The sequence below is a fragment of the Micromonas commoda genome, chromosome 8, assembly GCF_000090985.2.
Source record: "Micromonas commoda chromosome 8, complete sequence".
In the NCBI taxonomy this organism is placed as follows: Eukaryota; Viridiplantae; Chlorophyta; class Mamiellophyceae; order Mamiellales; family Mamiellaceae; genus Micromonas; species Micromonas commoda.
Window position 1 is genome coordinate 327,673 of NC_013045.1, and position 26,679 is coordinate 354,351.

At 67.0% G+C, this 26,679-nt stretch overlaps 12 protein-coding genes across 12 annotated transcripts; 6 read left to right on the forward strand and 6 right to left on the reverse strand.

The window, feature by feature from the left end:
• Positions 1-39: 39 nt before the first annotated feature.
• Positions 40-3,108, reverse strand: MICPUN_60583 (predicted protein; the record flags this gene model as incomplete). The annotated part of the gene is made up of 1 exon (XM_002508102.1): positions 40-3,108. One exon carries the CDS (start codon positions 3,106-3,108, stop codon positions 40-42), a length of 3,069 nt encoding a protein of 1,022 aa, XP_002508148.1.
• Positions 3,109-3,508: 400 nt separating this feature from the next.
• Positions 3,509-4,447, reverse strand: MICPUN_60584 (rieske [2Fe-2S] domain protein; the record flags this gene model as incomplete). Its single annotated transcript, XM_002508103.1, has 1 exon — positions 3,509-4,447. The coding sequence occupies one exon, from the start codon at positions 4,445-4,447 to the stop codon at positions 3,509-3,511; it is 939 nt and encodes a 312-aa protein (XP_002508149.1).
• A 208-nt stretch (positions 4,448-4,655) lies between these two features.
• PSBS (photosystem II 22 kDa protein, chloroplast precursor) lies at positions 4,656-5,635 on the forward strand. The gene has a single exon (XM_002507813.1). The coding sequence runs from the start codon at positions 4,713-4,715 to the stop codon at positions 5,571-5,573; it is 861 nt and encodes a 286-aa protein (XP_002507859.1). The 5' UTR covers positions 4,656-4,712; the 3' UTR covers positions 5,574-5,635.
• Positions 5,636-6,159: 524 nt separating this feature from the next.
• MICPUN_97738 (Multidrug/Oligosaccharidyl-lipid/Polysaccharide flippase) lies at positions 6,160-7,524 on the forward strand (the record flags this gene model as incomplete). The annotated part of the gene is made up of 1 exon (XM_002507814.1): positions 6,160-7,524. One exon carries the CDS (start codon positions 6,160-6,162, stop codon positions 7,522-7,524), a length of 1,365 nt encoding a protein of 454 aa, XP_002507860.1.
• Positions 7,525-7,704: 180 nt separating this feature from the next.
• Positions 7,705-8,604, reverse strand: MICPUN_60587 (predicted protein; the record flags this gene model as incomplete). Its single annotated transcript, XM_002508104.1, has 1 exon — positions 7,705-8,604. The coding sequence occupies one exon, from the start codon at positions 8,602-8,604 to the stop codon at positions 7,705-7,707; it is 900 nt and encodes a 299-aa protein (XP_002508150.1).
• Positions 8,605-9,135: 531 nt separating this feature from the next.
• On the forward strand, positions 9,136-9,906 carry MICPUN_69191 (predicted protein; the record flags this gene model as incomplete). The annotated part of the gene is made up of 1 exon (XM_002507815.1): positions 9,136-9,906. A coding segment is annotated over one exon (771 nt), but the record flags the coding sequence as incomplete, so codon positions are not given.
• Positions 9,907-10,278: 372 nt separating this feature from the next.
• Positions 10,279-11,059, reverse strand: MICPUN_108748 (predicted protein; the record flags this gene model as incomplete). Its single annotated transcript, XM_002508105.1, has 1 exon — positions 10,279-11,059. A coding segment is annotated over exon 1 (647 nt), but the record flags the coding sequence as incomplete, so codon positions are not given.
• Positions 11,060-12,077: 1,018 nt separating this feature from the next.
• Positions 12,078-14,207, reverse strand: MICPUN_53032 (amino Acid/Auxin permease family; the record flags this gene model as incomplete). The annotated part of the gene is made up of 1 exon (XM_002508106.1): positions 12,078-14,207. The coding sequence occupies one exon, from the start codon at positions 14,205-14,207 to the stop codon at positions 12,120-12,122; it is 2,088 nt and encodes a 695-aa protein (XP_002508152.1). The 3' UTR covers positions 12,078-12,119.
• A 295-nt stretch (positions 14,208-14,502) lies between these two features.
• Positions 14,503-18,051, forward strand: MICPUN_60591 (predicted protein; the record flags this gene model as incomplete). The annotated part of the gene is made up of 1 exon (XM_002507816.1): positions 14,503-18,051. The coding sequence occupies one exon, from the start codon at positions 14,503-14,505 to the stop codon at positions 18,049-18,051; it is 3,549 nt and encodes a 1,182-aa protein (XP_002507862.1).
• Positions 18,052-18,692: 641 nt separating this feature from the next.
• MICPUN_108749 (major facilitator superfamily) lies at positions 18,693-20,031 on the forward strand. The gene has a single exon (XM_002507817.1). The coding sequence runs from the start codon at positions 18,727-18,729 to the stop codon at positions 19,816-19,818; it is 1,092 nt and encodes a 363-aa protein (XP_002507863.1). The 5' UTR covers positions 18,693-18,726; the 3' UTR covers positions 19,819-20,031.
• Positions 20,032-20,086: 55 nt separating this feature from the next.
• On the reverse strand, positions 20,087-21,682 carry MICPUN_84293 (Phosphate:Na+ symporter; the record flags this gene model as incomplete). The annotated part of the gene is made up of 2 exons (XM_002508107.1): positions 20,087-20,647; positions 21,056-21,682. 2 exons carry the CDS (start codon positions 21,680-21,682, stop codon positions 20,087-20,089), a joined length of 1,188 nt encoding a protein of 395 aa, XP_002508153.1.
• Positions 21,683-23,071: 1,389 nt separating this feature from the next.
• Positions 23,072-26,051, forward strand: MICPUN_101817 (predicted protein; the record flags this gene model as incomplete). Its single annotated transcript, XM_002507818.1, has 3 exons — positions 23,072-23,219; positions 23,354-25,944; positions 25,992-26,051. The coding sequence occupies 3 exons, from the start codon at positions 23,072-23,074 to the stop codon at positions 26,049-26,051; spliced, it is 2,799 nt and encodes a 932-aa protein (XP_002507864.1).
• Between the last annotated feature and the right edge of the window lie 628 nt (positions 26,052-26,679).

Sequence of the window (26,679 nt, forward strand, 5' to 3'; positions counted from 1 at the left end):
TGAGAATGAGGCTCGGTTCGCCTCGTCGATAACCGTCCTTCACCTGGCGGCTCCGACCACGCCGCCGCCGCCGCCGCCGCCCTCCTTCATCATGTCCTGCATCAGCTCCTGCTTCAGCTGCTCCTTGAGCTCAGCCTTGAGCTCAGCCTTGAGCTCCTCGCGCAGGCTCGACATGTCGTCGTCGGAACCGGCCGCCTCGGTTTCGCCAGGCGCCGCCTCGGTTTCGGTAGGCGCCGCCTCGGTTTCAACGGGCGCCGCCTCGGTTTTAACGGGCGCCGCCTCTACTATCGTCCCCCCGGGCGCTCCCCGCTGCTGCTGATCGGGGTAGCTCCCCGAGTGATCCTGCGGCTGCGGCTCCCCCGCCCCCGACTCTGTCGTGGGGCGGACGCCGTACGCGGCCGATTCCTCCTCCATCGCCTTGGCAACCGCCGCGTCCTCAGCCGCGATGGCCCGCTCCTCCTCGGACATGCCCGACGACGCGCCTCCGTCGCCTCCGTCCGAGTCCGCGGCGCCCGAGGGGATCGTCGACGCTTCCGACGCCGAGTCACCCGAGGGCATCGTCGACGACGCAGCGCCGCCCGCCGCACCGGCGGTGAGCTCGCGGTGCATCTCGAGCAGGTGCGACTTGATGATGGCCGGGAAGTTCGCCTTGCCCTTCTTCGGAAACGCCGCGGAACACGCCGTCGCCGCCTCCTCGAGGCGCTTCATCGTCACCGGGTCGACGGCGTCGGCATCCCCGGGGGTTTCTTCTTCCGGGACGGGAGCCGCGGCGGACGGCGGCTCGCGGGTGTCCTCGGGGGCGACGCGGGTGTCCTCGGGGGCGACGCGGGTGTCCTCGGGGGCGACGCGGGTGTCGACGCCGCCGTGATGCTCCATCCACCATCGCTTCTGCGCCTCAGTCGGCTCCTTCTTCTCGGCGGGATCCTCGTCCCTCTCGGCGGGATCCCCGCCTTGACGCCGCCGGCGCTGTTGCTGTTGCTGTTGCTGTTGCTTGGGCTCCACGTCACCCAGGCCGTTTTCGGGGCGCTGCTCGTCCTCCTCCTTCCATCCGCCGTGCCAGATTCCCTGCCACCACGCACCCCGCCCGTTCCCGCTTCCGGGGCCGACCGAGTCGGGATCCGCGAGGGCGTCGCGCACGGGGTTGGAGACGTCGTCGCCGCCGCCGCGAGCGTCGGGCTGAAGCTGCCCCGCCTTCGCGGGCCGGGGCTGAAGCTCCCGAACGACGGGCTGGCCGGCGGCGTCCCCCCACCGAGTCGGCTCGGTCGGTGTCTCGGGCGCGGCGCCGAGCTTCGCACCGCCGCGCACAGCTGTGCGCACGTCCGCGTCCTCGTCGAGCCACGCGGCGAAAAACTCATCCGCGTCGCGTTGCTGCGTGGTTCGCGCCTCGAGTTTCGCCTCCATCGCCTGGCGATCCGCGGCGACGGAGCCGAGGCGAGCGCGCCGCGGGGTGGTCGAACGAAAGTTTCGACCGGGAGCGTTTTCCCTGGGTTCCGAGGACGCGACTCGGAGCTCGGACGCCCCCAGGGACGCCATCGAGTCGGTCTTGTCCTTGCCGGACAGGTCCAGGGGACCCGGCGGGGGCTCGGGGGAGTATCCCAGGGAGTCGAAATCGTCCTGGTACGCAAACTTGATGTGCTCGATCGTCTCCGCGCTCACGTCGGACCAGGTGCACGAGGACAAGGGGGAGGTGGACGAATCCGCGGTTGTCGAATCCGCGGTCGATGAAGTCCCGTCGTTCGCGGCGAGCTCAGCTTCGCCCACGGCGGCCGTCTCCGCGTCCACCTCGGGACGACGCTCGCTCGAACCCGCCTTTCGCTGCTGATACTTGCCCACGTGGTTCCACCACCAGTCCGTCCTGTAGTCTCCCATGGCGGCGACGGCCTGGTCGCCGTCGCCCAGGGCGGCGGAGGAGGAGGACGCGCCCTCGCTCCTCGCCGCCGCCGCGGCTCCGAATTTGGCAAACTGCTCCTTCAGGTAGGGCATGACTGCGGCGTCGTAGTCCTCAACCTTGAAGACGTTCTCGCACGTGCGGGTGTAGAGCGACTGGGGCAGGAAGTGGCAGTCCTCGTCCGAGTACGACGAGTGCTGCTCGATGTCGTCCATGTCCGCCTCTGCCTTGGCCATGTCCGCCCTCACGTGGTACTCGCACTCCGACGGGTGAAACTCCCCGGTGTGCACGCAACGCAGCAGCTGGTTGGTGACGAGCTTCTCGAAGTGCTTGTCCAGAAACGCGGAGAAAGATTCGCACGTGGGCGCGAACTTGTCCGGGTACAGTCCGGATTTGTACCGGTAGATTGACGCCAGTCGATCGTACGGGTTGCGCGACATGCAAAACGAGTTGGCGATCTTGCCCAGGTTCACGCCCGAGCCCGAGTCGAACAGGTCGCCGTCGCCGTCGCCGGCCGTGTCCCCCGTCGCGGGCGGCAGCGGCGGCCTGTGCCAGACGTTGCACTTGAACCCCGGGATGGTCTCGTACCCGAGGGCACCCTCCCACTCGTCGGGGTCTTTCGCCGCGCACATCCCGAGCCTCCGGCCGTAGTAGGCTCCGAGGAGCTCGACGGACGTGCCGCCGTTCTTGGGGATGTGGACGAACACCGGGCCGCCGCCTTCGTTCGCGTCGGCCATGGGGTAGGGTCCGGGCGGGGCGGCGGCGGCGGCGGCGGAAGGGACGACGGAAGGGACGGCCGCGGCGGTGGGTTGAGAAATCTCGGTGGGCGCGGTCGGGTCGGGCGACGCGAGCTCTCCCGGGCCCGCGCGCGCGACGGAGGCCTCGCGGTCCTCGAACGCGCTCTGCTCCACCGCCGCGGTCTGCGCGTCCGCCTGCATCTGCAGCCGCTCCTGCGCCATCATCAGCCGGTTAGCCTCCTCGATCTCCTCCCACCGTCCGTCCCCGAGGCGCGCCTCGCGGTGAGAAACCGACGGCATGGTGGTCTTGGTGGCGGGAGATCGGAGCAGCGCGACGGCGTCCCTGGAGGAACCGCCGGCGACGGCGACGACGGCGCCGGCGGCAAGGAGACCAGCCGCGGCGACGCGCACGATGCGTCCGCGACGCGAGCGCGCATCGGCGCCCTCGCGAGGCTCGAGCAGGGGCGCGGACTCGTCGCTCATCGTGTTGTGGCGAGTCCGATGAAACGCCGCGGTTTTTGCGCGAGGTGTTACGTTTGGCACCGCGAGGAAGCACGGGCAGGATCGAGATGGACCGGTTTTTTCCTTGCGCCCAGCGTAACTGTCGGTCATGTGTAAAAAGTGAAAAAGTCAAAAAGTCATGCCGTTTTTTTCTGACTGTTTGTCACGTGCGTGATGTGATGAAATTTTCAGGATTCCATTCATTGCCAGCGCTAAAACAAAAAAACCAAGGTTATACAACCAGCTCTCCCGCCTTCGTCGCGGCGCCTAATAGACGGCGCCCCGATCCCGTGGAAGAGCCGACGCCCGGATCCCGAGCCCGCCCGCTCGAGGCTACGCGAAAACACCCCCTCCCCCATTTACGTACGCGTCGATCGATCGATCACTTGTCCTCGTCGAGGGCGCCCGTGGCGTCCAGTCCAACCTTCGCCGCGATGCCAAAGCCCACCAGCCAGAACAGCCCGAGGCCGACGTAGTTCTCGTAGAACACGCAAACCGCGGAGCCACCCAGCGCCAACGCCGCGACGCCCGCGATGGAGATGGCGAGCGTCCCCGGGTCCATCTTGGACATGCCCGACTCGCCGTCGTCGTCCACCGCGATCTCTTTCCCATCCGCGCCCACGACGACCATCTGCGGCTCGACGGCGTAGACGTTGTTGTTCTCGAGGGAGGTGTTGGAGCCGCCCTTGGTGGCGGGGGCGACAAAGTCGGGGCCTAGGGATCCGTTCTTGACGTCGACGTACACTCCGTCGGGGCGCGCGAGGCATGGGAACACCTCCATCGGTCGGCAGGTCTCGATCGGGGTGAGCCGCCGGAGCACGGGGTTGTCGGGGTACCAGTCCTTGATCTCGCCGGTCTTCAGGTCGAAGGTGGAGCGCGTGGACGGGCACACGATGCAGCCGTCCTGGGTGAGTCGCGCGTTCTCGAAACCCTCGGAGAAGGCGCCCTCGGCCGGGGACCGGGACTCGATGGCGACCATGGAGTCCTTGTACCAGAACATGAGGATGGACTTGCCGAGCGCGCTCACCTTCTTGCGGGTGCCCCTCGGGAGCTCGTCCGCGTCGCAGATCTTGACGAAGGTGCCCGGGACCGGGGGAAGGGACTCCACGGGCGCGGCGGCGGTCTCGGCCTCGGCCTCGGCGCGGACCGTCAGGGAAGAGGCGCGGCGCCTTCGGATGCGGAGCGCGGCGGACCGGGCGACGCCGGTGGAAATCCTCGCCGAGGGAGGGCGGAGGGCGGCGGCGACGGGGGCGCGCGCGGACGCGCGGGAAGCCGCGGAGGCGCGCACGACGGGCGTGGAGGTGATGATAAACGCGGACATCGCGGTCGGTTTGAGGACTCTTTCGCCGATGCGTGCGAGACGCGGTCGATTGTGGGTTGCGCGAGAGGGGAGCTCGTTTCCGCCTGGTGTGCCGTCATTCCGGAGCGAGTTTAGCCAAAACGATGACGTGGCCGATTCCTGAGGCCTCAATTTCACCTGCACCCGTGGAGAGCCACAGCTGTGGCGAAAAAGCAACACAAACGCGCACCGCCCTCGCACACGTCGCCGCGCGCCCGACATCTCCCCAACGCCGTCGCCGTCGCAGATGTCCGCGGCGCTCGTCCGCATCGCTCCCGTCGCGCGCGTCCGCGCGTCCGCCCTCCCGGAGGCGCGCGCCGCACGCATCGCCGCCCGCGCGCGCGCAACCTCGCGCCGCTTCGAGAGCGCCTCTCCTCTGCGAACATCCAGCGGGACCGCTCGGAGCCGAGGCGACGCGGCGCGGGTCCGCGTCGCGCACCCGGACGAGGGCTTCACCGACGGCAACCCTCTCGCCACCGCGGAGAACATGGACCTCGAGATGAAGCTCGGCCGCGCCGCCATGGTGGGCTTCTTCTTCACCACCGTCGGCGACGTGGTGACCCGCGGCGCTGGACCGGTGGAGCAGCTCAGGGATGAACAGACGTTCATAATGAATCACATCAACCCCGCGATGATCGCCAAGGACGCGCTCGAGGTGGCTGGAATCTACGTGGAGAGCGTGTTCATCGTGTGGCTCTGCCTCGCCGCCGCGTTCATCCTCGCCGTGCAGCAGGGGCTCGCATCCCCGGTGCGCACCTACAGCAGCAAGAAGAGCGCGAGACGCGCCGAGCTCGAGGCGAGCGGCGAGCGCCTGGGCGTCATGCTCGCATCCGTGAAAGACGCGCTCGACGTGCAGGTCAGAGAACAGAAGCCTTACGAGCTGTTCAACGGGCGGTTGGCCATGCTGGGGTTCGCGTTCGCGCTCGTGGGCGAGGCGGTGACGAAGCGTGGGCCGTTGGAGCAGTTCAACCTCGAGACGGGGGTGCCCGTCATCGACGAGGAGCTCTTTGGGGCTTTTTTCCTGTTGGGCGTCGTCTTCAACGTGGTGGCCACCGGGGCGAACGTGTGGAAGACGGCGTGGGCCAAGGGCAAGTCGGTCAATAGATGACGTCATCGTCCGAGGCGCGTGTCGTAGCCGCCGCTTGTATACTTATCAACGCACGCTCGTCGAAGGAACCGCATGCATCTTTTTCCGCGTCCAGCTGTCCAGTTCCTTCTCGCACCTGACGATGCGTTCTTTGCTGCGTTTCCGGGCGACCACCGCGCAGCCTCGCACGGCGTCTACGCCACTCGCGTTCGCGACCGATCGAAGCCGCCGCGACATCAGGGTCATGTCCGGCATCGCCGCGAGGGCGCGCGTCGCCGGCGCGCGGCGCGTGACGGGCGGCGACGTCCCGTCCGCCCGAGCGCGTCGCGTCTCGGCCGACGTCGCTCCTCTCGTCAACCGGGGCCACGTCGCTCGTCTCAACCCGGTCCTCCTCCGGTGGCCGCGCCGTTCGACGCGCCACCCCGGGGCGGGCGTCGCCCGGTTGGCCCCGACCCGCGCATCCTCGGGAGGTGACGTCGTGATCTACTCCTTCGGGGACGAGGGCGGAACGAGGGTGACGGACGAGGGCGCCGCGGGGGAGAGCGTCGCAGCCATCGAGACGAGCGCGATTCCGGAACGAACCCTCGCGTCGTACTGGCGTGACGCGATGCCCGCGAACGACGCACTGGATAAGCAGATACTGAAGCTCTTCGTGCCCGCCATGCTCAACTTCCTCATCATCCCGTTCGTGGGCGCGATCGACGTCTTCTGGGTCGGGCGCATGGGCAGCGCCGTCGCGCTCGCCGCGCAGGGAGCCGCGAACCAGGTGTTCCAGTCGGCGTTTTGGATAATCTCCTTCGTCCCGTCTATCATCGCGCCCGTCGTCGCCAAGGCGGCCGCTTCGGGGGACACGGAGGAGGTCCAGCGCGCCACCGGCGAGGCCATCTTCGTCGCGTCCCTCGTCGGCGTCTTCGGGATGGTGCTGCTGACGGTGTTCCAGTCGGCGAGTCTGAAGATCGTCGGCGTGGTCCCCGGGTCGGCAACCGCCGCCGCCGCCGCGCCGTACATCGGCTGGCGCGCCCTGACGTTCGTTCCCGCGATCGTGTCCACCGTCGGGTTCGCCGCGTTCAGGGGCACCCTGGACGTCACGACCCCGATGAAGATCACGCTCGTGAGCCAGATGGTGAACCTGCTGTTGGACCCGATCCTCATCTTCGGAGCGGGGTTCGTGAAGGCGATGGGCGTGGCGGGCGCGGCGATTGCCACGTCAGCCTCGGAGATCACGTCGTTCACGCTCTACATGAGCGCCATGCTGCGCCGCGGGATCATCACGCTGGGGTCGCTGATCCGGGTGCCGAGCTGGGGTAACATCGGGAAGTTGATGGTGGGCGGCGCCGCGGTGCAGATGAGGTCCATCGCTCAGAACGTCACCTTTCTCGCGGTGATGCGCGCGATTCTGACGATGGACGCGACCGGGACGGCCGCGGCGGCGCACACGCTCTCGTCTCAGATGTTTCAGCTGTGTCTCATCGCGGTCCTCGCGCTGTCCACGCTGGCGTCCATCCTCATCCCGCAGAAGCTCAACGCCGCGAAGGGGGAGGGCGGCGTGGAGCAGGCGAAGATCTGCGCGGACCGCCTGCTGGTGTGGGGGTTCCTCCTCGGCACGTTCCTCGCGTGCGTCCAGCTCACCGCGCTGCCGGCGCTAAAGTTCTTCACGCCGTTGGAGAACGTCCAGGCCATGGCGCGGGGCCCGGTGCTGATCGGCGCGATGCAGATGCCGCTCAACGGCTTGGTGTTCGTGGCGGAGGGCCTGATGCAGGGGCACCAGGCGTTCGCGAGGCTCGCGGGGGGGATGTGCGTGTCCACGACGCTGATGCTCGGGGCGCTTAAGGTGTGGGGCCACACCGTGGAGGGAGTGTGGGGCTGTTTCTTCGTGTTCAACGTGTCGAGGCTGGCGTTCGGTCTGAGGCATCACTTCTTCGACGGACCGCTCGCGCCGGCGAGGATGCGAGCGGAAAAGTCAAACCCGTGAGAGGAAAAGTCGGTCGAACCGACGAGAGAGTCGTCGCGTCGTCCGCGTGATTCGGCTCGTCCGGTGCGTCGTTTGTTTTGGTACCCGTATTAGCCGCCCGCCCGCCCCGAGGCGGTTGCGAAGTTGATTATTTTGCGCGCATCGCTGTTGTTTTTATGATCGAACTGGTGTTCAACGACGTCACCGCCGGCCTCGCGGGTTGGCCTTCTGAAGCTTCGCCTTCTGCATGGCGCGGTACGCCTCTATTGCGTTGTTTCTCGCGTCGTGGTCCACCGCCACCTTCACCTTGCCCCGCTGCATCCACTCCAGGTAAGCCTCCGGCGTCATCCCCATCTGAGCCGCCTTGGTTCGCTGCTTGCGACTGAGGCCGCCGCCCGCACCCCTGGGCGCATCGCCGCCGTCGCGCGCTTCCTCCTCCTCCTCCTCCGCCGCCGCCGTCGCATCGGGCACGATCGCCCTCTCTTTCCTTTTCCAGTTCACGCCGCCGCGCGCGAGTGTCTTGCCGCCCCCGTCGTCGTCGTCATCATCGACGTCGGGCTCCTTCTCCCTAAGTCTCTTTCCCGCGACGATGGTGCCGTCCGCCTCCGCCTTGGCCTTCAGCCGCTGCTTCCACAGCATGTTCATCTGCTCCTGCTTTTTCCCCATCTTCCGAAACGACTTGCCCGAGAAACCCTCGACGTGCTCGTCGAAGAGCTCGCCGAGCTGCTCCTTGAAGTCCGGCGCGGCGCCGTTGATGAACGCCGACGGCTTGGCGAATCCCTGGCCGCCGTACTTTGCCCTCACCGGCTGCAGCACCTCGCCGATCACCCTCGCCACCTGCTTGGGCGTGAGCTTCTCGCCCTTATCCTCCGGCTTGAGGAAGTCGGGGATGGACCTGCGCTCCGTCCGCTCCTTCACAGCCTTGCCCGCGCGCTTGGACTTGAACTTGAACTTTTCGCGGAACTCATCCTTCCACGCGCCGCTGTTCTTGCGGGGCGGTTGCGAGGACTTCGGGTTCTCTTTGCCGCCGCGGCCCTTGCCGACCCCACCCTTAGGTGCCGACGCGCCGGGTTTGCGTCCGGTCTTGACCAGCTTCGTCATCGCCGACCCCACGTCTCGCTCGCCCCGCGCGGAGTGGTGCGCCAACTTTCCCGACACCAAAAGTTTACACGCCTTGCAGCACGGAAACTCAGCGGCGGCGGTGGGTGAATCGTCACACTCCGAGACGCGATGCACGGGCACGCGGCGCTGCATCTGGCGCAACTCGCGTCGCGGTTCACCGCCGCGGTCGCCCTCAAGGGTGCGGGCGGCGCGTCGATCCGCACCCGCGCGGCTCTCGCGCCCGCACGATGCGTCCGCCCCGAGGGCGGGCTCGCCGCCGTCGGGTCAGATTCATCTTCGACGCGGAGGACCGCGCGTCAATGGCCGTGGTCACCAGCCGCGCGGGACGCGTCGACGTCCTCGACGACGCCCCACGCGCGCGCGCAGCGCGGCGGCGGAGGCTTCCTCCCGGACTCCGAGCCGTCCCGCCCGCCCCAAACACAGCGGCGCCAGGGCCCGCGACCGGTCAAGAAGCGGTTCAACGGCGACGTCGCGCTCGACCCTCGCGCGCTCAGGGACAAACGCCGCGACGACGAGGGCCAGAGGCTCTCCAAGGCGCTCGCCGCGCTCGGCGTCGCGTCTAGGCGCGCGTCCGAGGAACTCATCTTCGCCGGCAGGGTCCAGGTCAACGGCGTGACCGTCACGATGCCCCAGCACGCTGTGTCCACGTCGAGAGACGTCATCGCCGTGGACGGCAAGGTTGTCCAGGGCGGGCTGGAATCGCTGGGAGACGGCGGCCACCTCTACTTCCTGCTGCACAAGCCGAAGGGCTACCTGTGCAGCAGCAAGCCCGCGGGGGCAGGGGCGAGGGCGAGTGGCCAGGACAGGCTGGTGCTGGACCTCTTCGAGGACTGGCGCGAGGGATGGAGGAAGAGACACCCGGGTCAATTGGCGCCGCGGCTGTTCACCGTCGGCCGCCTCGACGTCAACACGACGGGGATGCTCCTCGTGACGACCGACGGACAGTGGTGTCAGAGGGTCGCGCACCCCTCGTCGCAGATTCCCAAGTCGTACATCGTCACCGCCGCGACGCGCCCCACGAAGGCGCAGATCAAGAAGATGGCGGAGGGATGCGAGGTTGACGGAGTGCACGTCACGCCGCTGAGGGTGGAGTCGATGGAGGGCGCCAGGGACGGAGGCCCCGCGCACCGAATCCTCGTGGACGTCGTCGACGGGCGCAATCGCGAGGTGAGGGTGCTCTCCGCGAGCGCGGGTGTCGACGTGAAAAAGCTGAAACGCGTGCGCGTGGGCGGGCTGCGCATGCCGAGCGAGCTGCCAATCGGCAAGTACATGTCGCTCAAGCCGCACCAGGTGGGCTACGTCCTCGACCGCGGTCTGGCGATGAACGAGAAAGCCGCGGACGCCACCGGCGGCATGATGGGGAAAGTGTACTGATCAGATTGGGAAAGTGTGCTGATCGAGTGTAGCGCGAGTAAGGGCGAGTGATCCGAGTTCACACGCGCGACGACGTCGCCAACCCGGTTGAAAGTTAAAAGTCTCACGCTAAGATTACCTCACTCACGCGCCCTGTTCGCTCCTGCACTCGTCGACGAGCCTGCGCATCTCCTCCGCGGTGAGCCGCTCGGGAAACGCCCCCTTCGTCTTCATCCTCCGAAGCGCCGCGTCCACCGTCTCGTCAACCTCCCGCAGCTCGCGATCCTCCCTGGCGTCCTCGAGGTAATTTTCACCGTCGAACTCGCCCCGGAAAGTTCGGACCGAATCGTTCTCCTTCTCGCCGTCGTCGTCCCAGCCGCCGCCCCCGGAGACCGAGGACGCTCCGAGGCGCCGCGCCAAGGCGCTCGCGCTGCTCGGCGCCGGCGACGACGACACCGCCGACGCCGGCGACGACGACGACGCCGGCTGCGTCTTCGCGACCGTCCCTCGCCCCGACGCAATCTCGCCCAGCGCGCGTTCAATCTCCGCCAGGCGCCTCGCGTCCTCGTCCACCGGGCCGTGCGCGTCGACGTCGAGCGAGCCGAAGGCGGTGCCGGCGCCCGGGTGGACGACGCCGGCGATCGCGCGGGTCACCGCGAACGGGTTGGTATTCACGGACGACGCGAAAGAGCGAGTCGACGCCGCGACGGATCTCGCGTCGGCGTCCACGTCAGCGCCCACGTCAGCGTCCACGTCAGCGTCCACGTCAGCGTCCAAGGATGCAGCAGCGGACGAGTCGATCCCGCGAACCCCCGACCGCCCACCCTCCTCGCGCGCGAACTCCTCCAGCAGTCGCTCGGCGAGCGCGTCCTCCTCCTCGGTCAGCTTCGCGAGACGTCGCGCCCCGCGGGTGTTCGCCCCCGTGTTCGCCGCGTTCCTCGCCGCGGCGCCGCCCATGCGCTCCGCGTCATCCCCGCGGAGCGTGCGACGGAGCCGGGCGATCTTTCGAAGCCTTCGAGCGCGTCGGCGGGCGACGCGAGCCTCCAAGCCGCCTCCGAGCTCGTCGCCGTCGTCTCCGTCGTCTCCGTCGTCGTCACCCGCGCCGCCGCGAACGTCGCCGGAGTCCGCGCCGCCGCCGCCGCCGCCGCCGCCGCCCGCCCGCTCCAGGGTCTCCTGCTCCACCATCCGCTGCTCCGCCTCCTTCGCGAGGAGCATCTCGTCGTACCGCCGGATCTTCTCCAGCCCCGCGCGGATCTTCGGGTCGAGGTCCTCCGCGGAGATCATGTCCAGCCCGGGTTCGGGGTTGGTCCACGGGTCGGGCATCCGTCCTCCTCCTCCTCCTCCGCGAGATGCCGCGTCGTCGTCGTCGTCGTCGTTGATCGCCGCGACCTTGCCCCGTAGGCCCACCGCGCGGAGCTGCGCGTCGCGCTTCGTCGCGTTCGCCACGAGTTCCTCGACGAGCTCGGCGAAATCGGGCGGAAAGTCCACCTTGGCGCGCCTTCGTAGCTCGTGGAGGTATGCCATGAGGTCGGTCTGGACCTTCATGCGGCGCGCGGCGGCCTCCTCGCGCTCGAGCATGGACATCGGGTCCGTCTGCGGTCGCGATTTGGCGAGCCTGTCGATGAGCGCGTCGAGGGTGTCGTTGTCCGCGGCGGCGAGCGCGCCCGCGTCCCAACGCTCGCTGCCGAGGAGCTCGTCCACAGGGTCCTCGGCGACATGGTCCGTCTCCGACGCCTGGGACGGGGTGAGCCGCCCCGCCGCGATCTGGCGACGCAACGCCTCGATCTGCGCGTCGAGCGCCTCTTCGTCGCGGTCGTCCTCGTCGTCGGAGTCCGAGGAACGCGGCGCGGGGACGGACGGGGAGTCGGCATCGGCTCCTCCCCCCGCGAAGCGCCGGTCGTCGTCGTCGTCGTCGCTGCCGTCGCTGCCGTCGCCGTCGGTGTCGCTGAGGATGGAGGCGCCCCGGCGAGGAGGCCGTCGCGGGGGTTCCTCCGGCATCGAGACGTTGGGCACCCCTCGGTTCCCCGCAGCTCCGGCGCGCGCGGGCGTGTGACGGGAGACGCAGATCTCCGGTCAACGGAAAAAACGGAGACCCGGCTGGTTGTACAACATTTTATAAAAAGAAGGACACCCGCCGCCGCTCACTCCGGCGGCGACACCACGTTCCACGTCGCCACCGTCAGCCCCGACGCCCCGACCAACACTCCGAACGCCAGCACCGCCCACGCGAGCGATCCATCCGCGCCCGCCTCTTTCGCGACGCCAATCGCGATCATCGCCGGCGCGGCGAACGCGACAAACACCGAGAGGGTGGACCCCATGAACCCCAGCGCAACCTCGATGTTGGGGATGACGATGGCCAGCAGGAACTGCGCGGCGATGATCGAGAGCGTGAGGGCGACGTGCGCGGGTCGGCTCAGCCGCCAGGCGCACTCCTCGGGGTCGCGAAGCGAGACTCGCGAGTCGCGCATGGCCAGCGTGTGCGCGACTTCGTCCCCGGGATCGGCCCGTTCCTCCTCGCCGGCGTCTGTGAGCAGGTGCTCGCGGAGCTCATCCGACGTCGCCTCGTCACCGTAACGGTCGTCGTAACGGTCGTCGGCGTCCGTCGTCGCGCCCGACCGCCTCTTCGCGGCGTCTCCGCGGTCCATGAAGATCTCGACCAGCACCTCGCGCATCACGCAGAACAAAACCGGATACGTGAGCGCCAACGACATCACGTAGCCGCCCTTGACGACAGCCTGGTCCAGCGCGGTGTTACGCCGAAAGTCCACGAGCACGTCGGCGTGGGTCCCGTCCCCGAAGAGCGCGAAGGCGACCACACCGACGCCGACGTAGATGGACGTGCACAGGCGAAGCGACCGTCGCGCCACCAACGCCTCGAACCGCTCCGGCGACCTCGGATGGTCCATCTCCGCGTACAGCGGGTGAACCACGAAATGGCACACGTACGCCGTGGTCATCACCGCGATGACGGAGATGGCCTCGCGCACGCTCGTGCGCGTTGGGTCGGGCAGTAGTCGGGGCGTCAGCGCCGCCAGCTTCCCAAACACGCCGGCGCCAGCTGTGTCGCCAGCTGTGTCATTGCCAAACTCCTCGACGACGTGCATCACAAACTTGAAGAGCAAAACCGCGGCAAAGTTGGCGGCGCACGCGACGGACACGAACGACGCCCCCGCGAGCGCCTTCAGGCTCCGCATCAGGCACAGCGGCGCGCACACCAGCACCAGCACGTACGCTATCGACGCGGGTCGGGTGCAGTACCACGCCGTCTCGTACGCCACCTGCGTTTGCGAGTGGTGGTTAGGCTCTACGTTTCCTCCGTTTTTTTGCGCCGCCCACCCGTCCAGCGCCCGTCCGATGAACGTGTCGGACGACTCGCCCCATCCAATCGCACCGTCGTCAGGGACAGCCAGGGCGGCGCGAAGGTACGCACGTTCGCCGCGTGCGTCGTACGCCGCGACCGGGACCCCTGTGGAGGCGAGGAACGAATGGTACGAAGAAGGCCCGGACCTTAACGTCAGTCTGCCGTTTGGCGCGACGGCGGCGACGGGGACGCGACACGATCCCCCCGCGCGCGCGAACGCCCACGGCAGCAGCGCCGCGGGCGCGGCGTCCTCGTCGTCCTCGTCGGAGGGCGGCGCCGCGGGGGGCAGCGGCGGCGGGTAGACGCGCGTGGCGTTGTCGCGCCCGTCGTCGTAGTCTGCGTAATCCTCCGCGTCGGATCCCGGGCCGGGATCGACGTCGGGGAGGGTCCGTAGATCCGCGGGGGTTCCCGCGAGCACGTCGCCGAAGATGATCTGGTAGACGACCATGATGCCGAAGTTGTTGAGAACGATGGCGAGCTGCACGGCGGTACGGGCGGCGTCGCCGCAGAACCGCGCGGCGCACGCTGCGTACGTGCCCGCGCCCGACGCCTCGGTGGCGCGCACCAGGAATCGCACGGTGGTGCCGGTGACGACGTGCATGGCGACGAGGGCGAGGACGCCGCCGAGGACGCCGAGGACGCGGAAGGCGTTCGGGATGGCCATGATGCCCGCGCCGATGATGGCGCTGGAGAGGTTGAACACCGCCGAGCCGGGCTTCTGCCCGGCGTGGGGATGGGGAACCGACGCGCCCTCGTCGCCATTCGGGGCGTCCCCCGGCCCCCCGAGCTCGACCGCCCCCTCCTCCATCCTGCCGTCGTCATTCGCGTCGACGCCGACGCCCTCGTCGATCGACGCCGACGGCATGGCGATATCACGGGCGTCCGCTCGCTTTGACCGGCGGCGCTCGCTCGCCCGGGGTTCAAAAGCGTCGTTGCCGCGACTGGGTTTTCCGGACTGGATGGGTTTTCCCGCGACTTTGTTCCGATCTGACGCGTTGCTGACGCTCGTGACCTGACCCGCGATGAACCAAGAAACGACCGTCTAAAATGTCTCACCTCCGTGGGCGAGCACGCACGGGGAAAAATGCCGAAACTTGAGGAAGTAATTGCGGGCTCCTCAGTGGTCGATCGCGCGCTCTCGGCGCGGCTCTCTCGGACGCATGAGGGCCGCGCGCGGGTCTCCGCGCCTCGCAGCCGGGCTGACGTGGCTCGCGCTGTGGGCGGCGTGGACGGTCGCGTCTTTCCCGGGGCCTCGGACGCACCCTTTGGGACCGGTGGTGGGATCGTCGTGGTGGAATGGCCCATCCAGCCTCCTGCCGGTCGCCGCCGCCGCGGATGCGACGCCTGGGGACGCCGGCGCGGGGGGGCTCGGGACGACGATCCCGTCGCATCCCGGTGCGCCCGGGGGGGCGGGGGTGGAGGACCAAACGAAGGCGGGATCCGCCGCGGCGCCGACGTCGCCTTCCTCGGCGCCCCGGTCGGGTGCCCAAACGGAAGATCCCGTCGCGACGCCCACGGCGGGGGAGCCGACGGGCGCGCCGCCAGCGGCGTCGTCCGACGACCATCAGGCGACCGTGACGATGGTATCGACGTCCGATCCGGCCGCGTCCAAGCCTGTCCGGGAAGCGGATCCCATCGCGGAGCTCGCGGCGTCGTGCGCCATCGAGAACTCGTTCAGCCACGACGTGCTCCGGCAGTCCAACGTCACGCTCGCCGCCCTCGGCGGCGACGCCGGCGCCGGAGGAGGGCGGGAACGGATGGTGTGCACGACGGACGCGGAGAAGGGATCCGCAGCGTTCGCGGCGGCCGAGGACGCGCGGCTCCGCCGGGAGAAGGAGGCGCGCAAGGCCAAGGAGCGGGAGGCCAAGGAGAAGGCCAAGATCCCGTCGCTGAAAGACTTCAAGTCGGACATTGCCGCCAAGGTGAGCGCCGCGAAGGCGGCCAAGGAGGAACCCAAGGAGCACAAGGAGCCCCAAAAGGACAAGGATAAGGAGCACAAGGAGGGACACGCGACGTCTATAGAGCCAAACGTTTCGGATCAGAACGCAACCGGGACGGACCGAGCAGACGCCGCCGGCGAGCCGCCCGCTCCCTCGCCGGGGACCGACGCCGACGTTAACGCGGAGGGTAACGCGAACCGCACGGGTTCCGACGTCGCGGGTTCGATCTCCGGCGACGCCAACTCCACGGCGACGACGGAGGAGGAGAGGGAGAGGAGGGCGGGGGCGCCGGGGACGGGGGCGCCGAAAGGGGCGGGGTCGGCGAAAGGGGCGGCGTCGGCGGCTGAGGAAAATCGAGGCGAGCGTCGGGGCGGCGGGGACGAAAAGGCGGGCGGGGAGCCCGCGTCGGAGCCCGAGCGCGACGATGCCGCGCCCGACGCCGACGCCGTCGCGGGTGCCGCCGCGGGTGCCCGCTCTTCGGCCGAACCCGCCCATCCGGGCGCGGCGGAGGAGGACGAGGGCGGCGGCGGAGGAGGAAAGATTGAGGCGAGGTCGGAGCCGCCCGCGGCGCCGGCGACCTCGGCGACCTCGGCACCCTCGGCACCCTCGGCACCCTCGGCGACCCCGGAGGATCAGCCCGCGGCGGCACCCGCGGCGGCACCCGCGGCGGGCGCGACCGACGGCGACCCGGCCGTCGCTTCTGCTCCCGCCGCTGCTCCCGCCGCCGCCGCCGCCGAGGAGGAGGACCCTTGGATAATGCCCGCGTCCGCCGCGGAGGGGGAGGCGTTTATCCGGCAGTACAACTATGCGAGTTACGCGAACGGCGCGCGCGTCGTGAGCTCCAATCCGGAGTCAAAATCGGCGGGCGCTGCGCTCAAGGAGGACATGGACTCGTACTACCTCACGCCTTGCGCCGCCAAGAACGGCAGGTGGCTCACCGTGGAGCTCTCGGAGGAGGCGGCGGTGACGGCGGTGACGCTCGCAAACTACGAGTTCCACTCCTCGGGGGTGCGAGAGTTTGAGGTGTGGGCGAGCGCGGCCGGGGCGCACGACCGCGAGGAGGACTGGCGCAGGCTCGGCCGGTGCCGCGCGCGAGACGGGAGGGACGTGCAGACGTTCGTGCTGCCGAGGGGGCACTGGAGCAAGTACGTCCGGGTGAGCATGACGTCCCACTACGGCCGGCACCACTTCTGCACCCTGTCGCTGCTGAGGGTCCACGGCAAGGACGCGAAGCAGACGCTGGAGGAAGAGATGGAGGCGATCAACAGGGAGGTTGCCGAGGTTGAGGAGATTCTCAACGCCGGGGACGATTACGAGCCGGCTGGTGAGGCGGTTCAATCGGGCGGCGGAAGCGGCGACGACGACAAACCCGCGGCGGAGGACGAGGTACAGGTGGCAGACACCGATTCGCCGTCGGAGCCGGGGGCGGCGCCCGAACCCCCGATCGAGCCCTCGATCGGCACCCCCGACGGCACCCCGACGGCACCCCCGACGGAGCTTCCCGCCGACGCGGGGCCGGGGGCGACGTCGGAGGCGAAGCCGCCGGGGGAGAGCGACTCGGCCGGCGCGGACGCGTCGGCGGCTGCGGATGATAAAAAAGAGGGGTTCTTCAAGTCATGGTTCGGGAAGGAGAAGGAGGCGGCGTCGAAGGAGGAGGCGGCCAAGGAGGCGGCGTCGAAGGAGGAGGCGGCCAAGGAGGAGGCGGCCAAGGAGGCCCGTGACTCGCCGCCCCGCCCGGATCACGCGCTCACCGACCCCGCGAAGGAGGCGGGTTCAAAGTCCCGATCCGACGAGGAGAAGGAGGACGACGGGAGCGGAAGCGGCGGGGAGGACACGGTCGGGGTCGAGCCGCCCGCGTCAGCAGAGACCGCCCCGGGATCTTCGGAACGGTCGTTGTCGTCCGAGGAGGCGAAGACCGCCACGGCCGACGCGAGGGAGGGTGCGGAGCCGGCGGCTGAGACGCCGACGACGCCGCCCGCCGCGGAGGCGGCGGCTCAGCCGATCCAGCCCACCGCCGAGGAGGCTGCCGCCGCCGCCGCCGCCGCGCAGCAGCAGCAGCAGCAGCCCCCGACGGTCGGCAAGGACGACAAGCCGCTCCCGGCGGTGCCCAAACCGGCCGTTTCCGAGCAGCGGCCGTCGTCCCCCGAGAACGTCTTCTCGCTGATGGCCAAGAAGATCAAATCCCTGGAGCTCAACCAGTCCATGTTCGACCGCTACATCGAGTCGCTCTCCGCGAGCTACGGCGGCAGGTTCGAAGATATCGCGCAGGAGGTGAACGACCTGGAGGAGCTCGTCGCCAACCAGACCTCGGCGCTGGTGGAGCTGGACAAGGCTCTGGACAAGGCGACGAGGGGCGCCAAATCCGACCTCTCCGTCGCCATCGAACGCGTCGGACGAGATTGGGCTAAAAACGCTCGAGAGACGGCGGCTGACGTTCGCGACAAACTCGCATCCGTCGAGCGCAGGTGGGAGCTGTACCTCGGGCTGACGATGTTCGCGGTGGCGACGGTGCTGGGCGTGGCGGCGTTCGCGTCGGGGGCGCAAGCGGCGCTGGTGCTGTGGCGCGAGGGCGCCGAGCCGAGCGAACGGGCGCGGCTGGCGGCGAAGGTGACGGCGGTGGCGTGCGTCGTCGCCGGGGCGCTGAGTCTCGGGTGCTACTTCGCGGCGGCGTGGCTGGTGTTTGGGAGGATGGCGACGAGCGTGTGGGCGGCGGGGGTCCAGGCGGCGGGGGCGGCTTTCGGGTACCTGCGGATGAACCGGCGGACGTGACTGACTTTTATTAGGCGCCGGCGAGCCCGTGCAGTCTTGTAGTGAACGAGATTCTTTTTGACAAATGGACGAGAGTTGACGTCGAGTTCGCCAGTCTCCGAGGCGCGTGGCGGGATGCGAGCGGCGGCCGCGCCGGCGGCGCTTCGGGGGGACGTTGGCCTCGTCTCAAAATGCGGACGTCGGCGGACCCGGCGCGGGGCGGTCGGCGCCCAGGGGAGAGGCGCGCGTCCCCGCGGCGACGAGGGAACGGCGATCTTCTTAGGGATGACGGGAGGCGAGCGTCGCGGCGCGAGGAGGAGGACGTCGGCATACTCGACCTTCCGCGTCGCCGCGACCGATGCCGCCGCCTTCTCCTCGCGAGGACCGACGTTCACGTCCGACGACGACTACCGCGCCGGGGGAGAGCGCAACCTCCGCCGCCTCACCTTCGCCGTGTGCCTGAGCATGGTGAGCTTCGGCTGCGCCACCGGTGCCATCGCGGGTGCCCTCCTCCACCTCGAGGCGTCCAACACCGCCCTCGGCGCCCTGACCGTCGCCGCCAAGTCCCGGATAATCGCCGCCACGCCGCTCGGCGCCCTTCTCGGCGCGCTCATCGCCGGGCCGTTCGCGGACAGGACCGGGCGCCGATCGTCCATCCTCGTCGGCAACGTCGCGTTCCTCCTCGCGGCGGCGCTCATGTTCACCGCCGTGACCCCTTCGCAGCTCACGGTGGGGCGGCTCGTCGCCGGTCTCGCCGTGGGGTTCAGCACAAGCCTATGCACCGTATACATAGGCGAGTGCGCCCCCGCGGCGACGCGCGGCGCGCTCACCTCCTACGCGCCCCTCGGCGTCACCGTCGGCATCCTGACGAGCTACTTCGTCAGCCTGCCGCTGACCAACGTGGTCGGCGGCTGGAGGCTCACGCTGGCGATGTGCGCGGTTCCGGCGACGGCACAGCTCTGTCTCAGACATTGGCTGGTGGAGTCGCCGAGGTGGCTCGCAGAGCGCCGGGGCGACATCGCGGGAGCGAGGCGATGCCTCCGCTTCCTGGGCCAGCCAGACGCCGACTTGTCGACCCTCGCCGACGACGACGAGTCGGTCGGGGGGTCGGGTCGTTTAAATCGCCAGCCCCGTCAATCGGTGACATTCAAAGCCCTGGTCACCGAACGAAGGTACCGCAAGCCCGCGTTGATCGCGTGCGGGCTCAACGCGCTGCAACAGCTGTGCGGAATCAACGTCGTCGTCTACTACGCGCCGCGGATCCTGAATCAACTCGGGTTTACCCCCGTCGCCGCGATAGGCTTCGTGTGCGTGATCGGGGTGGCGCAGCTGGTGGTGGGGAGCAGGATAGGGGCAATCATCGACGCGGTGGGTCGGCGGCCCGTGGCGCTGGGCGGCATCGCCGGGTTGGCCGTCGGACTCGCGATGCTCGCGGCGTCGAGTCACTTAACGCCGGCGGGACACGCGTGGGCGCCGTGGATCGCGGTGCTCGGGATCCTGGTGTTCAGGCTGAGCTTCTCCGCGAGCATGGCGCCGATCCCGTACGTTGTGAGCGCGGAGGTGTTCCCGTCGGAGGCGAGGAGCGTTGGCGCGGCTGCGGGCGCGGCGGCGAGGGAGGTTGCCAACGTCGTCGTCACCGGCTCGTTCATCCCGCTGGTGAATGCGCTCGGCGCGACGGGGACGTGGGTGCTGTACGTGGCTGTGGTGTGCGTCGCGTTTTTTGTGGTGCGTGCGACGCTGCCGGAGACGCGGGGACGGACGTTAGAGAGCATGGAGGACGGTGTGTAGCCCGCGGGTCGACACCGGGTTGGGACGGCGCTCGAGCCTCGTTCACGTTTTTCCGCAAAGACTGAAGCGTCGAAAGAACACGGCAAGATCTCGAGTCACGAGGAGAGAGAAGTATTACCATGTCATCAAAAGTAAGTTAATGCTTGCGGTGTGTTAACTACTAGCTGGCTAGTGTTAACACTTATTCTTAAACGAAAAAGGTCGTGGACCCGTACACACGCGTTGTCGTCGAGAGGACGTCAACGCCTTGAATTCATCATGCTGCTTATTATGCAGAGGCGATGCCGTACGCGATGCCGGGGATGATGAAGAAGGCCATCGAGACGTAGACGAAGGGGAAAAGGCTGCCGTACTGGGGGTGGGCAGTGCAGTGGCCGAGGAACCGGGCGGCCCTGAGGGGAATCTCACGAACCTTGGGGATTGGATACCAGATGAGGGTACCAAAGATGTTGAAGAAGAGGTGAGCAAGCGCAACTTGCCAGCCGTTGACGGGGTTGGAGGTGACGACGGAGGCGGACATGATGCCGGTGAGGGTGGTGCCGATGTTGGCGCCGAGGGTGAGGGGAAACATATCGTTGAGGGAAATGATACCCACGGCCGCGAGGGGGGTGAGGGTGGAGGTGGTGATGGAGGAGGACTGCACCATGATGGTGATGAAACAGCCGATGGCGATGTTGAGGTAGCCATTGAAGCCAACCACCTTCTGGAGCACGCGTGCAGCGGCGCCCTTCATGATGATCTGGAGCATGTACACGATGCAGAAGAGGCACGAGCAGAGCGAGATGAGGGAGACGATGGTGAGGAAGGTACCCGCGCCGTTGTCGGTCATCTCCCATTCAGTAAGGGTGAGGCCACCCTTGAGGAGGCGCTTGTCGCAGAGGTCCGTCTTGACCTTGGAGCCGCAAACCTCGTAGCAGGTACCGGCGGTGAGGGAGTTCGCGACGGAGCTGGTCCAGGCCGTCTCATCGTCGAAGAACTTGGTGGAGGTGGAGCAGGCGGCGGGCTTCGAGTAGTGGAACTCGGCGGGACCGGAGGCGGTGCCGACGATGTACGCGGGCGCGCGCTTCTTTTGGAGGTAGCCCTTAGAATCCACCCAGTTGGACTCGTAGTTCTTGTGGACGTTGGAGCAGTCCGTGGTGGAGGTGCAGACCTCCGCGGAGATCAACTTCATGGCACCGCTGGAGTAGCTCTTGCTGCACTGACCGGCGCACCAGTTCTGGGAAATGTATTCGGCAACCTTCTTGTCGTAGTTGGCGACGCCCTTGGAGTACGGGGAGATGTAAGGACCGAGGAACTCAGTCTTCTTGCATTTGTCACCCTCGCAGGGCTTCTGGTCCTTGGCCATCTCGTAGGTCATCTTCGCGAGGAAGGGGTAGATCCAGTTGAGGGGAAGGAAGATCAATACGTTGAGCATATTGAAAATGTCGTGCACGGTGGCGGCGGCGAAGCCGCGGCGGAGGTCATCCTGGTTTGCGAAGTGGCCCATGGCGACGATGGTGTTGGTGACGGAAGTACCGATGTTGGCACCCATGACCATGAAGATGGCGATGTTGACGGAGAGCTCATCGGCACCAACCATGGCGACAATGATGGAGGTAGTGGTCGAGGAAGACTGGACGAGCACGGTGGCGAGCACACCAATCAGGAGGGCAGAGATTGGGTTGTCCGCGACGTCGAACATCTTGGCAGAGTCCTTGCCTCCGAGGAGCTTGAAACCGGTGCCCATGATGGAGAGGGTGAGAAGGAACACCCAGATGCAGAAGAAGACAGCGAGGGTGAGAGCAACCTTGAGTTTCGGGTCGTCGTTGGAGGGCACGAGCCATTTCGCCTGCCTGGCGGCGTCGCGCGCTTCTTCGGGGGTCATGCCCTCGGAGACGTTTTCGACCCCCTCCTCGGCAGACTTGGCTTTCTGCTCCTCGAGGTAATCCGCGTCGGACTTCTCCTCGGGGGAGGGAGGGCGGAAAAATTTCTCTGCAAAAAACAATTAGTCAGGTATCTGCGCACGCGAGGCGTCGAGAGGGGCGGAGTCGAGGTGGGCGGGAAGCTGAAGCTCACCGTAAATGGTGATCGCGATTGCAGCGGCGATGACGAGGAAAATCATGACGAGGCAGGCGTCGCCCTCGCCGGACTCGCCCTTGGGCCCAGGATCGTGGACGAGCGCTTTCTCGGAGCCGAGCAGGTGGCGCATCATTGCATCAGACATCGTTGCTGAATGACTTGATTCGAGCGCGATGAACCGCGCGGCAGTGAAGTGGCATCGAGGTTGTTAGGAAATGTTCTTTTCGTTAACACTTAAAAAAAAGTGGGAAAAACGCTCCGCTATGCCGTATGAGCATCGTTCCTGGACCTCTCGAGATTCATCGCCGCCGGCTTTGCGAGATTCCAAAAAGGCTACATCACGCGGTGTAATTGGTATCAAATCCGCAAAAATATTTTTGATCGATCCCAAATAACGCCCGTGGTCTAACTCGAAGATATGTACGCTTTGAATTTTTTTCGAGTCGGAGTCGCGCGCCTCAGATAATCTGCGAAAAAGATTTTGATCAATCCCAAATAACGCCCGTGGTCTAACTCGAAGATATGTACGCTTTGAATTTTTTCGAGTCGGAGTCGCGCGCCTCAGATTGATCTTAACCCCAATCATTCCCATGATACTATATACACTGTGATTTTTTAAGGTCGAGTCTGTCGATTCTGGCGTGAATGGTCTCAAGGATAGCACTCTGGCTGGAGATGGCACTACGAGTTATTAGTCTACCTTCGGTAAATGCGGAAATCCCGCGGCCGAGAAATGCAGCTTTTTAGCGGGAAGGACGAAATCTGAGAAATGCAGCTTTTTAGCGGGAAGGACGAAATCTGTTTTCTCTTGTGGCCGCGAACCGCTGTCAAAACGTGATTCTGGGCCTCTTTTGCTTGGCTGGGATGAGAGATCTCACCGCGTAACTGCGGCTGCCGCCGAGCGCCTTTTCAATCGTTTCAAACGTCGCAGCGACCGTCGTGTTTCGTACGAGGCGCAGTCACCAAAAAAAGGGAAAAGTCGCGAAAAAGCGGTTCTCCCCACCGCGCCCGCGCCAGTCGCGACGCGCGCGACGCTCGCGCACGCCTTCGGGAGGTGCACATCGAGCTCACCGGGAGGATCGTCGTTCGTCCGATATCGTCGTCGCGACCGTTCGGCGCAAACGGACCGGGCACGGCGGGAGGCGCGTCGAATTCGACCGATAACCCTCCGCCGCGAGGGACCACGCGGTCGCCGATGGCCCAGCTGACGCGCTCGGACTCCTCGATGAGCAACCTCGCTGAGGAGTTCCCGACGCGGATCATGGAGTGCGGCTTGCTGCCCCTGACCTGCGCGGGTGTCGAGGTGTCCAACAAGCTGCACGTCACGTGCACGGTCGTCAAAGGTGCGCCTCCCGCGTCCCCCGCGCGCGCATGTGACGACCCACGAGACCGCTGCCAATCCCGAGGGGTCGCGCACCGCTTTCCTTTTCCGCGTTCCTCACCCGTCCCCGTCCCACCCGTCCCGTCCCGAACGCAGTCAAAACCGCGGATCGCACAGCGCTATTACTGGACATCAGCGACTTCTTTCAGCGGAACAAGTACAGCATCATCGAGGCGGAGGTGTCCACGACGGCGCACGACAACATGGCCTCGGACATTTTCCTCGTGCAGCAGGCGGACGGCCGGAAGATACAAAAGCCGCGGCAGTTCGCCGAGGAGATTCGCGACGTCATCTTGAAGTCCAACCGCATCCATCGCAGCAACAGCACCACCCCGGGGACGTCCATGTCATCGTCGAGGGCGGGGTCCAGGGAGCCCTCCGCGCACGGGGGCAACCACTTCTTCACTTCGCAAACGGGGGAATCGCGGATGGGCGTCGTCGACGCGCTGGACGTCATCAAGCGCGCCGACGACCTGGCGCGGGAGAGAAACGGCATCGGCGCGAACGGCAACGGCGGCGCTAATGGAGTCCCGCCGATCGAGCTCAAATCCCACGTGATGAACGCCAACGGCATCAGCGAGGCGGAGGTGACGGCGCTCGACCTGCGCCTCGCCGAGATGGAGTTGGGACCCGCGCCCGAGGTTGAGAGGGTGGAGCGTCACGGCACCGGCGACGCGTACACGGCCAAACTCGACGACAATGACGCGGGTATCGAGCCCGGTGTGGGAGGCGCGGCGCGCTCCCCGCCGAGCCGGGACGTCCGGGAAAGCTCGGGACGCGGCGGCATGACCCAGATCGAGGAGGAGAAGGAGGCCATGGTCGAGTGGCAGCTTCGGACCAAGGTGGGCGGATCCACGCACTCCAGCGCGGGGTTCAAGCTCAGCCAGGATAAGCTCGCCAACGCGACGGAGATCACGATGGAGGTGCCCGATCGCGTGGGGCTCATCGCGGATGTCTTGGAGTGCCTCAACAAGAACAACGTCGGCGTGGTTCACGCGCACATCTACACCACGGCGGAGGGTTTGGCGTCCAATTACCTCTCCGTGGTGGACGTGGCGACCGGGGAGAAGATCACCGAGGAAGTTCTCGAGGAGGTGCATAGCGCGCTCGCGGCGAGGTGCTTCAGGGATTCGAAGCGGGTGGGCGGAACGAACAAGACGAGGCCGTATTCGAGCAACTCGGCCAAGCGGGGTTTAGCGCTGGTGGGGACGCCCTCGCCGCCCGGCGCGGCGACCCCGACGCCCTCGCCGCCGAAGCACGATAAGAAGGTTTGGGGGATTGACATCGAGACGGAGGTGAAGAAGCGCATGGCGCGGCTGCACGGCGGCGAGGTTCACGGCGCGGAGTACATGCAGATGCGGAGCAAGGCGATGGAGTCTCTCACGCGGCAGATGAACAACGTCAACCTCGCCGCGGTTGAGCCCGCCGTGCTCACCCCGGAGGACAGGTCCGTCGTGGACGGCGCGCTCGCGGTGCTTCCCGCGTACGCGTCCATCATGTTCCAGTCGTCGAAGGAGGAGATCATCAGCGAGTTGCGGGAGGTGCGGTGGGCCGCCGGCGACATCGCCTTTGAACCCGAGGATTTCATCCCGAACCTGTACATCATCGTGGAGGGTTCGCTGTTTCGCGACAGCTGGCATAACCAGGCGGGTAACCAGGTCCAGGCGCTCGTGCTGAGCCGGGGGTGTTTGCTCGGCGAGGTTGCGCTGCAGCACGCCTACCAGACGGCGGCGAGGATCACGTCGCAGAACGGGGAGATGGAGCCGGTGGCGACGAGGGGTTTCGCCATCAACGTCGAGACGTTCAAGCGCATCGTGCGCTCGCGCATCCACAGGACCCGACAGCTGTGCACCAACGTGTTGAACATCATCGAGACGTTCCGTATGGTCCCCGCGAACATGAAGGAGCTGCTCTTGAACGCGATGTGGACCGAGAGCAAGAGCTACCCGCCCGGTTCGATAATCTCCGGGGGTGGGAAGGTTCCGTCGTTTCACATCATCCTGGAGGGCGAGGTCCGGGCCGGCACGGACTGGCGGCAGGTGCACCTGATGGCCGCGGATTCCTTCGGCGAGGACGCGTTGCTCTCCGCGGAGGCCAGAAAACGAGCGGGCTTGCCCCCGGCTGACGAGGCTTCGACGCACTCTCACGTGGCGGTGAGCCACACCGTGACGCTCAAGGTGACGAGGCCGCTGCTGGAGAGGCTGTGGGGCGCGGACTTTGACAAGTACATCAGGTCGAGGCACGACGTCACCACCGCATCCGCGGCTGGCGCGTCCAAAGACCTCATCGGCGGTCATCAGCTGGGCGCGCCGTCGGGCTCGATGAAGGCGAGCGATTCGGGATCCAGCCTCGACAACTGGCCCGCGTCGCCGTCGCCAACGCACAAGACGATCGCGGACAAGGCCAAGAAGGTCGACGGTGTCGGCGGCAAGGCCGGGGATCTCAGCATTCGCAGCGGGAACATTTTCTCGTCCGTCAAGTCCCAGGGAGCGGTGCACAAGTCGCTCGCGAAGAAGGCTCTGATGGGGAGCATCAGCGTGCACGCGGGCATGTCCGGTTTGGGCGATTCGGACGCCATCGCCCGCGCCGCCGCCGAGGAGGAGTCAAAGAAGGCTAGGGGTGCGTCCTCCACGTCGCTCATGGCGTCGTTCAAGAGCTTCAGCAAGCAAATGAAGAAAATGATGGGGGTCAAGTCGTCCAAGTCGAAGTCGTCGTCCAACGGCGTTCTCAACAGGCGGTCATCGCTGGAGGGGTTCCTCCCGGCTTCGCCCAAGCACACAATCGTGGAGGGTGAGTCGTTCAAGGCAAAGGAAGTCTGGGACAAGGCTTCCGACAGCGACAGCGACGCGAGCACTCAATCGGGCGGCGCATACCTCGTGAACGACGGTTACGACTCGTTGGAGAACTCCGTGCGCGGCGGGATGATTCACAAGAAGATTCGGCCCACCGGCGGCTTGCTGCAGAGCGCCAGCTCCAAGCTCGCGGATCACCAAAAATCCTCCGCAATGGACATTCACAAGGCGGAGTCTAAACCTCGCCCCAGCGGTTTGCGCCAATCGCACTCCGTCGTGGACCTCGATGGCTTTGGCGTCGACACCCACTCGCGCGGTCCCGCTGTTCAGACGGGAACGTCCCCAATGCATCCGTCCATGTCCTGGGCCCCGAAGCAAGCCCCCGCGTTGGCCCTCTCCCCGGGTTCCGCAACCTCGTCCCACCTGGACTACACGTCGCCCTCGCCCTCGCCTTCGTCCGGCGGACTACGGGGCGCGATGTCCGCCGCGGCGTTGGGGATGACGGAGGAGGAGATGATGTCGTCCCCGGCGGTTCGCAGGAGCCGGTCGAGGCGGTCCTCGCTCATCGGGCTCAACGAGGAGGACGCCGGCGAGCGCATGCTGCGAGGGTTCACGTTCGCGAAGCAGCTG

Bases quoted from the DNA above. Each gene is read 5' to 3' on its own strand.
- PSBS (XM_002507813.1), top strand. From the start codon at position 4,713: ATGTCCGCGGCGCTCGTCCGCATCGCTCCCGTCGCGCGCGTCCGCGCG.
- MICPUN_108749 (XM_002507817.1), top strand. From the start codon at position 18,727: ATGTTCACCGCCGTGACCCCTTCGCAGCTCACGGTGGGGCGGCTCGTC.